Source organism: Sylvia atricapilla, chromosome 1, assembly GCF_009819655.1.
Source record: "Sylvia atricapilla isolate bSylAtr1 chromosome 1, bSylAtr1.pri, whole genome shotgun sequence".
Taxonomy (NCBI): Eukaryota; Metazoa; Chordata; class Aves; order Passeriformes; family Sylviidae; genus Sylvia; species Sylvia atricapilla.
In genome coordinates, this window is record NC_089140.1 from 6469809 (window position 1) to 6484948 (window position 15140).

General features: G+C 42.0%; 1 protein-coding gene and 1 long non-coding RNA gene across 13 annotated transcripts in view; one reads left to right on the forward strand and one right to left on the reverse strand.

The window, feature by feature from the left end:
- Positions 1–15140, forward strand: part of LOC136358485 (uncharacterized) — a 1172843-nt gene that overhangs the window by 77066 nt on the left and 1080637 nt on the right. The gene's annotated exons all lie outside the window — the stretch shown is intronic.
- Positions 1–15140, reverse strand: part of KMT2C (lysine methyltransferase 2C) — a 192718-nt gene that overhangs the window by 29115 nt on the left and 148463 nt on the right. For 10 of the 12 annotated variants that reach the window (XM_066314259.1, XM_066314277.1, XM_066314291.1 and 7 more), the window contains 11 exons: positions 11704–11808; positions 11304–11351; positions 10011–10151; positions 9795–9827; positions 9590–9709; positions 7354–7492; positions 6888–7102; positions 6698–6771; positions 3913–4095; positions 1420–3285; positions 80–405 (listed from right to left, as the gene is read on the reverse strand). In XM_066314259.1, the coding sequence (XP_066170356.1) occupies positions 80–405; positions 1420–3285; positions 3913–4095; positions 6698–6771; positions 6888–7102; positions 7354–7492; positions 9590–9709; positions 9795–9827; positions 10011–10151; positions 11304–11351; positions 11704–11808 (3250 nt within the window). The remainder of the gene's footprint in view (positions 1–79; positions 406–1419; positions 3286–3912; positions 4096–6697; positions 6772–6887; positions 7103–7353; positions 7493–9589; positions 9710–9794; positions 9828–10010; positions 10152–11303; positions 11352–11703; positions 11809–15140) is intronic. The other 2 variants (XM_066314319.1, XM_066314269.1) reach the window with 1 other exon arrangement.

Consider the following 15140-nt stretch of genomic DNA (forward strand, 5'->3'; position numbering starts at 1 on the left):
TAGATGATTTTTCACCCTGTCCAAAAAGCCCTCTAACTACCCCTGCAATACCCTGAGTTTACGAGATCCAAGAGCTTACCTCAGACCATGAGGTCTCATCCCCATGGTGTTCATCTCCCCTGGAAACTGGGGCCTGTTGAACTGCCCATCCCCAGGGAATGGCCCACGCTGGTCCTTTGGGTACATGGAGAACCTTGGCCCACCTGGAGGGACCACAGAGGCCCTGATATTCCCAGGGTAGGGAGGAGGAGGGCGGTTAAAGATTTGATTTAAGTTGTCCTGCTGCCAGTGCTGAAGGGGGGCTGCATGGGGTGGAGCTGCTGCATCCTGCAAGGCTTTTTCCTGGCGAACTGCATTCTTCTTCTGCTGCTGCTGCTGCAGAATAATCTCACGGAGCTTCTGGCGCTGTTTAAAAGAAAGTAAGTCATTATGCTTGACACTGCAACTGACATCTTTTGAAGTGTTACACTCTGCTAGGTTAAGCCGTTTGGAGGAAAGAAATCCTTCAGCTGTTACAGGGAAATGTTATAAACCACAATGGCCACAGAAATGAGGAGGAGGATCAAATGGCGCACGGTGCCAACTTAACATCCAGATGTCTTGGTAAAGTGTATGGTGTGATCCCATTCTACCAATTAACATGGAAGCAACTCTTTTTCCCTTTTTCTATTCCAGTAATGCAGGCCCTTTCACCACAGGAAAAATGTGTTCTGAGGGACAATGGTGACTAGAGGCCCACTGAAGAAAATTCAGCAAGGGGTTTTTACACCACAACTGCAGAATTTACTCTAACTGTATGATAAATACCACCAGTTTTCCAGTAAATTCCATCCCTCCTTCCAAACAAAAGATTGAGCAGCTTTCCACAAGATGAATGTAATTCTATCCCTCAGCAAGAGCTGTTTGCCAAACATCCACGGACAGAAACACAGAGTAAATGTGCCTCAAGAAGAGCAGTGACCAAGGGAAGGATTCACCTCCAAATGCTGGCCAACTGCAAAGGCAGACATGTGGTCTGAGCTCTTTGCCTGTACTCCCTTCTCCAGCCAGTGAACAAGTCACTGACAATCAGTTCCACACCTCATTTGTTTCAGAATAGAACAAACTGACCTCGTAAAGTATTTTTTTTCCTCAGACTGTAGCTAAAAACACTATTACAGACCAACCATCTACATCTCCAACGGCTTCAAAATATAGTCTCTGCTTCTTTTTCTGGATCTTGTCCAAACTTCTTAAAAATTACTGATGTTTCTGTGTTCTGTAGATTCTGGTTCTATCCAGAAGGACCAAACTGATAAGTAAATTAGGATAATTTGTATCTTACACACAGTTATGTTTAATGGCAAGAAACTTCAAGTATTAACAAGAATGAGAGAAACTCTTCTACTTCCAGAATTTTAATATGATCAGAATTCTCACCTGTCTTAACTTCTCAGTATCTGCTTGAGACATATTCATGGTATTCTGTGTATCTGTTACTCCCGTGGTGAGTGCTGGGCCAGGAACCTGTGAAACTTTGGGAAACTGTTGTCCTTGAGAAGTCATTGGAGAATTTCCAGATGCACTGAAGGTGCCCTCAGATCCAGGCCGTGGCTGTTCAGCAGCATCATGGGCCAGCTGACCAGTTCCAAAAGATTCTGGCTGAGGTCTTGGAGTCATTGGTGGTTGATCATATGGGTCACGTGCTGGAGTAGCTGCACCATGGCTAAATGAATCTGTTATTGCAGGTCCTGCAGACCTGGGAGTTTGGGAACACGGGTCTGACGGCCTGACAAAAGTGCCCTGCAACCTGCTCTGTGGAGTCTGCAGGAAGGAATCTCTATTTGGTATTAGTCCTGGCCTCGTCATGGCAGGTCTGTTAAAACTCTCAGGAATCCCTGGCCTTGGGGTTGCTGGCTGCTGAGAGTAAGGATCACTGAGAACTGGCCGTGGTGTTCCAGGAGGCTGGGCGTAGGGGTCAGCATGTCTCTGGTTTGCTGGGGGCTGAGCAAACAGATCTGCTGGCTGAGCAGGTCTCGGCGTGGGCGGCTGCTGCATGTACGGATCCACTGTGGTGGGACGGGGAGTTCCTGGGGGCTGGGCGTAAGGATCAGCAACTGGCCGAGGAGTACCTGGAGGCTGGGAGTAAGGGTCCTGAGAAGCTGGCCTTGGCATGGGCCCAGACGGAGGGAAAGAGTCCCCCTGCTGCCGCACGATCCGCGGCGGGTGGGCAAAAGGCTCCTTCATCGCAGGGTGGGGAGTGAGGGGAGGCTGGCTGTAGGGATCGCTGGCCTGGCTATGGGGAAAGTTCTCCACCGGCCGCGGGGTCAGAGGGGGCCTTTCATAGGGGTCTACCGCAACGCGCCGGGGCGTGGCTGGCATGGAGGAGTAAGGATCCTGCGGGGACTGAGGAGGGCGCAGAGGAGTTTTGAAAGGCCCGGGGCTCCCATCCACAGGGGCAGGGGTTGGAGTCAATGGAGGCCGTGCATAGGCGTCGGCAGAGGTGACCCTCTGTCTCTGAAACGTGTCGGTCCTAGGAGCCGGCTTGGTGAATGGATCGCTGCCTCCAGCAGCTAAAGGAACCTTCCCTGACTGCTCCATAACTATGGGTGACCGCGGCACTCCCAGGGGTTTGGAGAACTGCTCCGATGGCATGACAGGCCTGGGTGTGTCTGGTGGCTTTGCATAGGGATCGCTGCTGCCTGGAGATGAAGAACATGAGTCCCTGACTGGAGAGGGCCTGCTTCCCGACGGCTCCCGAGATATGGAGGACTGTGCTGCGCAGGAATCTAACGGGGCAATGGTGTTCCTTCTAACAAAGTTCTGGTTGATGGGTGCTGGTCTGGGCGTTCCCACCATTTTAGCATACGGATCCATCGGAGAAGGAGGCCTTGTGCTGGTGGAACCTGGAGAGAACATCTGCTGTGATGATGTCTGGGGAGTCTGAGACTGAGACAGTGAATCGTGCACGGGGATTCGGGTGGGAGTGGGAGGTGGGGCCTGTGGCTTTAGGAACACATCATCTGAGGACGCTGACGTGGGCGTAGCAGGGAGCTGCTGCTTTGTGAACAGATCCTTGTGGAATGTCTGCTGTGCAGGAGACATATTTCCATTGCCGGTCTGCGGCGTTAAGGGGCTCTGGATCCCACTGCTGGGTGTGTCTGAGCCAGACTGGTTCAGGAGCTGCTGTGAACCAAACTGCTGCTGCTGCTGTTGTTGCTGCTGTTGCTGCTGCTCATTTTTCACCTGTTCAAGCTTCTGTGTGGCTTCTATTTTGGCCTGCTGCTTACTTTTTTGCCGCATTTGCTGTTTTAAAATGATGAGAAAAAATGTTACACTTCTAAGTTTCGGGTATACAAAATCTTTCTAATGACTGAATCTATAATGAAAACTTTGGGACACATCCAATATCAGTAACAAATAATTGCAAATTTTAAATGCAATGGCAGCAGAGAGTCTAGCTATTTGTGAAGTTCAATTACCTCGACATGCATCTTGCTTGCCTGGGAATAAGCATTTCCCAGGTTGCCTAAACAGCATCAGTGCTTTCCAACCTTATACTGTGGAGACAAAGGTTAGTGACATGTAGTAACTTTTGGTGTGGGCTTTGAGAGACATCCAGCCCCAGGTGAGGCAGCAGTCTGCAGGACAAGTTACTGCAACACAGGGTATGTAATAAAACCCTACTGCACCAGCCACTCACACAGAGAAAGAAACTGTTTCTATAACACCCAGGATTTAAGAGACAAAACTTAAAGAAAAGTTTTTTCACAAGCAGCTTCTCTTCTGATAACACCTATTTTCTTCCCAAGCGGAATGGCTGACTCTGTACTCTTCTACAAAGAAAGAATTAAATTGATTTTAATACAACAGATTCTGACAACGCAATAAAAAGCAGGGAGAAAATAACAAAACACCCTAAATGCTACACACCTGTCTGAATTTCCATTCCTGCTCATGTTCCGATTCCCTCTGTTTTAATGGATCTTTAAAGAGGTCGGAGTCGATGCGGGAGCTGGGATCAATGCTATCCTGTTGCTGCTGCCTTTTCATGGAGTCATTTGACATCTGTACTTTATTGATGCGCAAAGCAGCTCTATTATCTCTGGCTTTTTGCTGAAAGAAGAGAAAAGATGCAGTTAGAATTATTTTCTCCTACTAAGTGTGCACACTGCATCTGTTATTCCTACAAAATCTATCACCAAATTATTTGTACAGCCTGCTTTAATCACACACATCCTCGTGGAAATGACATTATGCACTTCAAGAAGAATTCCAAACAGAAAATACTTCACACCTCTACAGAAATTCCGTGTTTAACATATATGGAAGGAACTAAGAGGCTACTAGCAATTAGTAAATTAGTAAACCTATTAGCAAAGCTTTTCTATACAGGAGGCTGTCTGTTCCAGGCACTGTGCTGTGCCAAGAAATCATTAATCCCACCAGTTTACCTTTCAAATCACATATTGGTGTGGTCTAACAACGTGAAGGCTGAGTACAGCAGATGATGTTTGGATCAATAAAGGCCACTAATGTGGAGAACTTCAATGACAAGAAAAATACAGTCTAGTCCATTAAATGACCTCTACAGATCTGAGTCTGTTAACAGTTAACAGTATAAACATAGGATATGGGCTTATGGATCAGGAAAAACTGTATGGAGACACAGCAATTCCTCTCCAATGAGGCGTTTTACAGCCACAGTGACACTTTAAAGTATCTAATGGAAGTTTCAAAGAGCCTGTTTTACCACCAATCTAGGATGTGATTTCTTTTCTGAACCAAATCCTCACATCCTCTTTTTCACAAATTTATTTGCAGCTGTCAAGTAGGGGTTGCCTAGAGGAAAAGGCTTTAATACTTCTCCCCCTTCACAAAAATGAAATGATGACATGGATGAGAGCACCAATGTCACAGCAACAGAAAAATCACTGTCATTTTCCCTGTAAGTGATGGGATTGTGCATGCTAAGTAAAGTAAAAAGCCTACAGTGAAAATTTACTAGCACTCCTCTGAATTTCATTTCAGCCTTCACTCAACCCCTCAGAGTGCAGGTCCTTCAGGAGAGGCACCACAGCAGCTTCTGGTGTGCACAATGCCAGCAACACCAGCAGGAGCTGCATGGCAGGAGCACAAGGGCTGTTCTGAGAGGAATTAACCACATCTTGCTGTGTATTTATATTTATAGTATTTATACTGGGGTGGGCAGGAGGATGCCCTCTCCTCCTGTACACAAGGTAAGTAATTTTTGCTGCTGATTTTTGGATACCCATCACAAGCATACGACTGCATTGTTTAAGAACAATGGAAAATAAGGCAATCAGTAATAGAAATAATTGTGATGTGGTAAATGCCACCCATGTAAGGGGGTATTATCATATACTACAAAGAAGGAATCACCAAGATTAACTATATCCTGGGCAAGATGACATAGATGTCCTAAGGTGCTGAAATTGCAACACTGAATAGAAAGCAGCCTCAGTGATACGAAGAAGAAATGAGACAATTGTTCTTTCCAGTGGAAAGGGTTTCAGAAAGATCAAGAACTTCACTTCTCACAATGAGTTTGGGATATGATTTATCCTCTTAAGCCAGAGGTAAGGGAATTTTGAATTTGGACAGCAGAAGATGATGTAGTACTGCTGAACTCTGAGTCATCAATGTGCAGAGGAATGAGGTTTGTTTATGATGGGACTATATGAAAAAAAGGCAGGTAAGGGAAGGCTAAGAGACTGAAAACTGCAAAATCCACAGAAACCTGTGAAGTGAGAATGATCATCCAATATGAAAGATAAAACTTAAGGCATTACTGCTGTGAAGAAACAAAGATGAGAACCAGGAGAGAATGGAAGTTAAAGAAAAGTGCATTTGCCACCAATTGTTGGGAAAGTCCAAAAGAATCAATAATATAGGTTCTGAGATTTGGATGCACACAGGCTTCAACAGAGGCTTCAACAAAGCTTAAGGGTCACCCCCTCTGAATGGCAGAAGCTCTGCAGGGTGAAATCAATGCCCATGTACCTCCAGACAGCTGCTACAAGTACCTGTGTTCACTAACTCAGTTGTGAAAAAGGTGAATTATTTTTGAGAGAAAAATGGGAGTCCTTCATGCTCCCCACAAAACACTATCAGAAAAATGGTTATCAGAAGAGTTTCCATACAAAGCAATACAAGAGAATAAGCAGAGAAGGGAACAGTAAAGCAAGAACACAAGGAGAAGTAAATGAAGAAAAAGCAGAGGTGTAAGCACTGACACCTCTGGAATTGCTACTTCAACAGCTGAAAGACCTCAGCAACTCTAACAAGGAGCAAAGAATAGCCCAGGCAGAGGGGATGATGAAAGGGAGAGGAATCTCATGATCAGCTGTTATTATCCTTCTGAAGAAACTGGTGAGTTTCTGTGTAGAAAGAGGCAGAGCAAAGATGACTTGAAGCATGAATCAAATGCAGCTGAAAGGCAGTGGGAGCCACAAATGTTTTCATCTCAGCTGATGTCTTTAGATTGCACAGTACTAACAGAGTTTATTTCCAGACCGAAAAACAAAGAATAGAGGAAGAGGTATTCAGACTTAGAAGTTAAATCACAAACGTTTTCTTGGAGTAAGGGAACTTCCACTAAACCTAGAACTTGAGCTATTAAAAACAAAACAACAAAACCTTATAAATTAAACGTGTTTGCTGGAAGCATGCAAATGCAGGTGGGAATTGTTCTTACCACATAGGGAGCCCTCTCTTGAGAGCTTGCTTTCCTCCACAGTTTAGCAATTTGCTTCACTCTTGTAGCCCAGTCTGCAACCAAAAAATGTGTCAATACACAAGGCTGTGATAAGTCTATTAGAGATACCTTCAAATCAAGATGCAACAACTGCTGCGAAATATTCAACTTGATTCAGTGAACTACTCACCTGGGAATTCTTCCTTCAGGTTAGGGAAGTTGATATTTGTATAGAGAACAGGTGCTACAGTTGCCATTTCACCCAAAGCTTCTTCTTTCTCCCACTTCAGGGTGCTTCTTTGAGCGTTGGACATGGTATCGCCTTCACCTTCCAGGGGTGGAGCAGCTGGTGCCCATGAGCTGTTGGGGTCACTCACCATTGGGTTGAATGCTGGATTCTTATCCCTGGCAGACCAGAAAAGGGGTTTGTTTTACAGATTGTATGAAAACAACAAAACAAACCAACCCTCCATTAGCAAAGTACTCATTCTGTTTGCCGTTTCAGCAGTGAACACACTGCTACAATACACTAAGTTTTGTGGTGGATGTCAAGAACTAATAATATCACATTATTAGTAACCAACAGCACACTGTAAAATATATATTTTTTACACGTTAAATACACTAAATATCTTTTATTCCCCATGTGGACTTACCTGGCATCAGTGTAGGGCTGCTGTGTAATGGGAGAGAAGGTGCCCAGCCCACCTCCAGCAGCCAGAGCCGTGTGAGGCAGATGAGGGTTGGGGCCAATCAGACCATTCATGAGGGGCACTCTTGGAAATGCATTCTCTCCTGGGAAGAACAAGTTTAAGTCACTCATTGAAATTTTCAAGGGTGACTGCTTCTAAGGCAGAGATGGAACCTTCCACTGACAAAAAAACCTCCCCTAGTGAAAAACTAATCGCTTCAGAATTTTACAGTGCTGACCTTATTTTCTGGGAAGATTTTAAATTAGTTTAAAATCCTTCCCTATATGCTTAAAAGATTCTTTTCTACTCTATTACCTCCCCTGCACATATCTTTTTCTTCTCTAAAATACAGTATTTTTTCAAAAACAAGATTCCCAAAACTTCTGCAGTGGCCCAGGTCATGGTACTGCAGTTTTATATTAAGGTAATAAACTTAAAAGCTAATGGTCCTCGTGTTTGTTAGACCCAGACCCAAGCACCAAGCCATGGACAAGGCGGTTTTCAGTCTTTACAGGATGATCACTAGCCATCTGAATTAAACATCTCCTCTTCTGAGACTCCTGAACATTGTACCAACATAAGCCTCATTATCTACTAACTCCCTAATTTGTAACCAATGAAACGGATAACTCTACTCAAACGAGCATTAACATTTTCTAATTAAATGTCCAGTCCAGCAGTACAAAGGCAGAAAATGTTATTTATTTGATTACAGCATTACAAACGTGGCACAGGCAGAGTCATTCCAGCAGATGGTATTTGCAGCTGTTACTACACAGAATTAACTCTGGCCTTTGGATTCCATCACTTCAGTGAGATTGTCACTGCTGCCCCACTATTTCCTTAAAAGCACAGAAGTAGCCCAAGAATTGGATTCAACTGCAGGATGACACTTATCATTCTCCCATTTTAGGAGACTGTTTCTGATCTAAAGGTTATGTAAGCTATGGAGGAACTACAGTTGTAACACAAAATTTAAGGGGATGTTACCATGCTGGTAAACACAGTAACTAACTGTGAAGACCTGGCAAACAAACAGGATGGAGTCAGGCCTTGGGTTTGCACTGGGTGCTCACATGTCTTTATGAGAAGACAGCAATAATTTTATTTGAAATTGCTCAAACTTGATGCAAGCTGCCCCATTACTGAAGGATTTATCTCACAGAAATGTGTGGATCATTCCACTGGAGCAGAACCAAACTGTAAATCTAAAACTCTGTTATCATGGCAGTTCCCACAGGGAGGAGCTGAACAATCTCACAGAGCTCAAATGCTGGAGCCATCCCCAACTACTCGAGTAACTGGGAAACAGGCAATGATATCAATATTATCTTTTGCTTTAAATCAACTCATTATTTACTAAAAACACTCTCCTTTGTAAGAGGTTTTGAAGTATTTAGTTTTTAGGAAAACCGACCTAACTAGGAAACAAATCACTTTTCTTCTTATGATTAATTCACTGGTCAAATCACTTTGCATAGCCCCTCCTGTAGTACCATTATAAAAGATTGGACATTCTTCACATGAGCTCATGGAAAACCCACTACAGGTGATGTCTGATGAGAAATGGAGCACATTCAATTATATCCATATATACTGCTCAAAAAACCAGCTCTACTGATAACAATAATAAAATCATAAAATAATAAAATCAATCTGTCTCTTGCCTTCGATACAAGAGCAAGATAATGTATCAACTCAATAATTTTAGTAGTAATGAAGAAAAATAAAGTACAATTTCCAAGATAAATTTTAAATTTGTTTAGCTTCCTTTCTGTTACAACTAGCTAATAAATTAAACTGCATTCTTGCAGAAATTAAGACTCAGTAAATCAGTGTTACACAGACTCTTGCCTTACCCTTGAGGAGGTACTCAAAAGTAATTTAAGAGTGAAGTCAGAAGAGAACACATGCTTTATCACAGACTAATTTCCAAACCATCTAAGTGTCAGCTAAAATAAAAGCACCGATATGTCAGAAAAATCTCAAATCACTGTCCTTTTCTATTAGCAACGTTTACATGGGTGTTAATCACATTCTCCCTTCAGAACAGGTTTAGAATAATATTTCACAAATTAACAGTGGCAGATCCCACGATTTTTTGACACCATAATGTGTGTCCTACTTCCACATCATCATTTAAAAGGTGCACAACCCTCCTGGGCAGGCTGCTGCTGACAAAAGCACCAGAGGAACATACCTTGGCTGTGCAAAGACATGAGCTGTGGTGGAGGAGGAGGCTGTGGCAGAGGAGCTGGCTGTGTGGCTGCTGGACTCAACACAGCTGTGAACAAATCTTCAACATCCTTCCCTCCTAGCTCTGAAAAAAAACCCACCCTGCATGAGTTGCTCGCATTGCCTGTGAACTGTGCTCCACGAAAGACAAGGAGGATCAGAACACGTACCTGGGATTTTGTAGAGTTTGCCAAGAATAGCACCTGGACAAAGGAAAGGCAACACAGGGTAAGTAATCATCAGAGGGAGCAATAAAAGTAATTGTGCAACCAAGTCCAAATAGGTCTGTTACAATACAGAGATGTATCATTTCGGGGAAAGAAAAGAGAAAAGACGATTTCTACATAGGTTCTGTAGAAGATCAAGGTAAGGGACAGAACAATTACCATCTGTGACCATTTTGTCTAGTTCTGGACTGAGGATTCCATCTAACTGCTCTTCACTCAGTGGTGGCCGGGAGCTCTGGCTGACATTCGGCTGAGGCAGAGAAGAAGGATCATCAGAGATAGGGCCAATATCCAATCCAGCTGGAAGAAGAAAGAACATTAAATTAGAAATTAATTATTAGTATTGAATAAAGAACATAAACCCTGTTTTCTTCCCCTAGAATTCAGCTGTCAATTAAACCAGGACTTTCTAATATTTGAAAGGTAAGGCAAAACAAAAACACTGATTAGAAAAAAATAAAAAAAACCTTCCCACTCTTTACCTCCAGTTTATTGTATTGTTTGAGGAATGTTAATTGAATATAATGCAACTGGAAGAATGGGAAGTGAAGACTACTTTTTAGTTCAGCATGGTTTCTAATGTACAGGTTTCAGTAGATAGTTCCACTTTAACTATTTTTCACATTTTCAAAAGAATCACACCAGTAGTAAACATGGTTCATCCTCATGTACCTTAAGGTTCACTTCAAATGTTCTTCACTTCAAATATTAAATAAAATATTTACTGAAATGCTGCTGAAGTGTGGCCAATATAAAACAAGTTATAGAAGTTTATCTTTCAAAAACAAATCCTGACTATTACGGGTTACATCAAAGTGATTTGTTGGCACTAAGAAAACATAACTCACTACATAAATTTCCTAACATCCCTTACAAGTCAATAAATCTCTCAAATGAGAAAAATCTGGGAAAAAAGAACTATGTCCTTTAGTATTTATAATATATTTCTGTAATAACAACCAAATACCCCAAATTTAAAACAACGAAACATGCCATTCTACTTATTGTCAACCTGCCTTTTATATAAAGTGATGAACCATTATCCAGTGAAAACAAAAGGTAACTGACTGCCTTCATCATGCTTTAATATACTCACATTGATAAAAATGCTTCTCATTTACAAAGTATACCACTATGATAAAACTACACACTACTACAGGAAGTCATATTTACAGTGGCAGCAAGAAAATGCATGGGTTTGTATCATGAAACACAAAAAACTAAGGAACGTGTTCAAAAGCTGTAAGCAAAACTTGATGCAGGACTCTTGAAAGGCAGAGTGCAGAGTTTAGAGGTCGTGTTAGACTCAAACACCACACAGTGGAAAATGAAACACGAATTAGTGACACAGTAAAGGAGAAGTAATTTCTACACATGCAGTTCTTTCAGCTAAAACCACTAGGAAAAGAGGGCTACTGCTACCCATGGATCATCCATTGTTTAGATTCTTACCAAATGGGGAGGGTGAGTTCTCAACCTGGAAAGTGCTTAAATCAAGACCTACAGGACCCAAACCAGATAAAATGGATGATTACAACACGAAAACAAAAAAAAGTAAAGAAAAAGCTGCATGCTGAAAAAAGCTACGCAGGTATGAGAGACAACGGCAGCTACATTTTATCCTCTCTTAAGCAGCAAAGCGAAGAGCCAAGTAAAAACAAAATGTTGACAAGTTTGGGCATTTTTTTGGTAGAAGAAACCAAAATCGTTCCAAACCAAGGTATTCTTAAGATATGAAAACTGTATCTAAAATGACCTAGAGTATAACCTACGGATACTGTACAACACATACATCTATAATAAAGAGGGAAAAAGGGAACAATTACTAGAGAGACCCTATGGACACACATACCTGAATGATCTCCAGACTTTACCAAATCATCAGAAAGTATTCCAAGAATATCATCATCAGTATTTAAGACCTCAGAAAGATCGGCTAAAGGATCGTCGGTGCTGCCTGTAGGAGATGCAATGAACAAAATCAACATTTCTACATATTTGGTGATGTTCTGGAGCTGCAAACCCCAACAGAGATGTACCAGGCTCTAAGGGTCCCTGGGGTCAGGGACTGTGCTGACCAGCAGCCCCTCCCTGCCAGGACTGAGCCATCATGTGAAACAAAGACTGGATGATTTCAGGGGGAAAATTATCCCAAAATCTACTCTGAACTTGCAACCTCTAAGACACAAAGGCCAATGAATGTGTAAGTCAACAGAGAGGTTTTATACAGGATGGCTCACAGTAAATCTACAAAGTGTATGTTTTAAAAAAAAAAGATAATCAGTTATTTCTTTTACCACCACTCTCTTTCTCAATACAAAAGCAACTAGTTAATACACCCTGATAGGGAAGTGAAATCTAAGAGCAATAAAGAAGAGTAAAAAAAAATATAAATTGAAGATGATACTTTCAAGATCAGAAGAAAGCCTGAAGAAGTGAGAATGGCCAGAGAGAAAAACACCATGTTTGTTTGCCATCTAGGAAAACTGGCCTGGTCTAGCAATAAATTCTTTAATATTAAATAATAAATTCTGGATCCTATTATCTTCTTGACCTCCAATTCATCAGAGGGAAATTACTCCAAATGGCCCATCTGGTTTTATTAACTAGTTGCTTTGGACTCTTACAGATGTGCAACATTTGCAAAAAATGTTTTACAAACTAATAAAAGTTGAGAAAAATATTTTTCAGTAAAACTGCAGACTGTCATGACTACATGAGCAATCACTGCCAGACCAATAAAACATGATGAGATGGCAAATATAAATTAAATAGAAAAAAGGGATTAATACAAATCATAAAATCCACAATGTGGAAAACAAGTATATGGCCAGGTTGAAGAGGGACCAGCAAGCCAACGAACACACACATTCCACACAAACACAGATGTATTTCCCATTGTTACAATCCAACTGCCCCAGGAAAGTATACAGCTTAATACAGAGCCTGGTGCCAAGGATGTACTTCCATCATGAGGTTACTTTCCAAGCTGCTAGGTTTAACAATGAATTACAAATGCTTTCTGATTTTCAGAGACAACCCTTCTCCCTTCCTCCACTACCAAGTCAAAACAAAAATTGTTTCTCTTCACTTTACTGTTTTCATTCTTCACTTCTACCCTTTGTAACGCAGACAAGATGGAACCACTCTAATTAAACCAGGTTTTATATTTGCCACTCAGCAAGATGGATTAATGAGCCAGTGCAAACTAATCCATTTGCTCCTACTGATACCAGCAAAACTACCTAAACGTGCCTCAAAACCACACCACTTTGCAGGCACAATTGTGTACCTGATGAAAAGTCCTGTTAAATATAAGTCTCTCAACAAAACCTAGTTGTTGGGGTTTGGTGGTGTTTTTTTGGGGGGGTGTTAAGGTTATTTTGGTTTTTTCAGACACTTGTTTTCCTTCTGGTAATTCAGTCCAATTATGCAAGTAACTGTAACACCAAACACCAAGAGGTGATGTGATGACTTCAGCTGGCTGAAGGATGGATTTTAGCCCTTCTTTAATTTTCTTCAATTTCTGCTTGAAGACAGCTAAGTATCAGGGAGAAAACAGCCCATGAAGGAAGCATTGGGACTGTACTGGCAGCCTTTAATTCTTCTCTAGTATTTTATGTTATGGTGCTTTTCTCCACAGCCCTTGTGCTACGTCCCTAAGAATTCAACTTCTAATGTGAATATAAATATATTGGATAAACTCAGGGGTATATTGTATAGAGCTCAGGTGAAAAGATTGGGAAGTGCTCAGGTAAAAAGGTGAACTGTTTACATATACAAAGTTTACCACTGGTAGCTACAAACTGGCCATGAATAAATTCAGGCTTCAAATCGGAGGGTATCTAACTATGAAGGAAATCAGATTTCACAGTGGCCTTCAGAAAAGTTGGAAAAACCATCCTGCTTTCAAAATGGAGTTTGTTAAGCCTCTAGAAAGATTTGAGTGTTGGTGACAGCAGAGGGATAGAGTCTATAGTCCATAAAATTCACACAAGACATCTAATCTAAAGCATGTTTTTACTTTTCTTTTCATCTATTTTTTCCCTGTTTTAATTCCATGTGTGTTAAATATTATCTTGGAAACAACGAAGCCACTTGAGTCAGCTGCTTCAGATCACAATCAATAGCTGGTTGACATCTGCTGCCAAACAAATAGCTCAATACTGCTCATTAATTTGACTCTTTTCAGAGTGGAGATGAAAGCCAAGACAAAGCAAAAAGGAAAATAATTTGCTTGTAATGCTGGATCTCTAAGAGAGTACAGTGCTAATGCTATCTTGTGATCCTGATCCCTCAAATGCAGTTAGTTATTTATGAAGTTCTAAAATGATAAAAATGCCTCTCCCAAGGCTGCAGCCATCCCAAGACGTTTAATCACACAGTAACATTTCTAGTTATGAAACGTCCCAGCAGCACCTGAATTAGTTGCAGAGACTCTTTTGTCTAGGAACAATTTCTTCAGCATTCTCTGGAGACCTCACTTGAACAGAGAACTTTCTCAGCACTTCCAGAAAAAAACCCATGAATTTAAGCTATTTCAAACTAAAGGAAAGGTCACGTTGCCAGAGCCTTCACAGAACACACCTCATCAAGTGGCTTCTTTTTCATCAGGGACACACAGGTCAGGAAACTCAAGAGAGAGGCAGACAGTCCTCAGAATGCAAGAGATCTAAATCAACACCTTCAACTTCACCCTGAACAGACAGCGAGACCTGTGAGCAAACATTTGCACTCTGCTCCAGCACTTGGAAGTGATTTTAAGGGCTGGTGCCACGCAGAACAGAGTGCACAGAGTGCCACGTGTTAGAAAAACACAGGAAAGGTGAGTCTCCTAACTGAAAATAAAGCCAGCAACCTCTCTGCCAGACAAAAAGCAGGGCTAGGAGCCTAAAGCTCACTTCAGTCCATGTTCCTAGAAATTAACAATTAACAAAGGACTCCCAAACCCCTCTTCTGTCCAGCTCTGCCAATCCCCCCCACTACTGCAATCCTGGCTAGTGAAAGGTTCAGCCATCCTTAACCAAGGAGTGAGAACAAATAAATCACAGAACAGGTCCCTGCAACGCACTGTCAGTTCAGGAGCAGCTGGAACACATCCCTGCCCTCCCCAGCAGGGCTGGTACCTGCTGGAAAGCAGAGGAGGGTCACTTCTTTAGATGCTTGAGAGCCCTCTGGAAGATGAACAAACATATCTAACCCTTAATCCTGGGATGACACAAATGGAGTTTCCAAGGGAAGAACATTTTCCTTGTGGAAAAGACCCGTGCAATTAAGGAAGGACTCTCA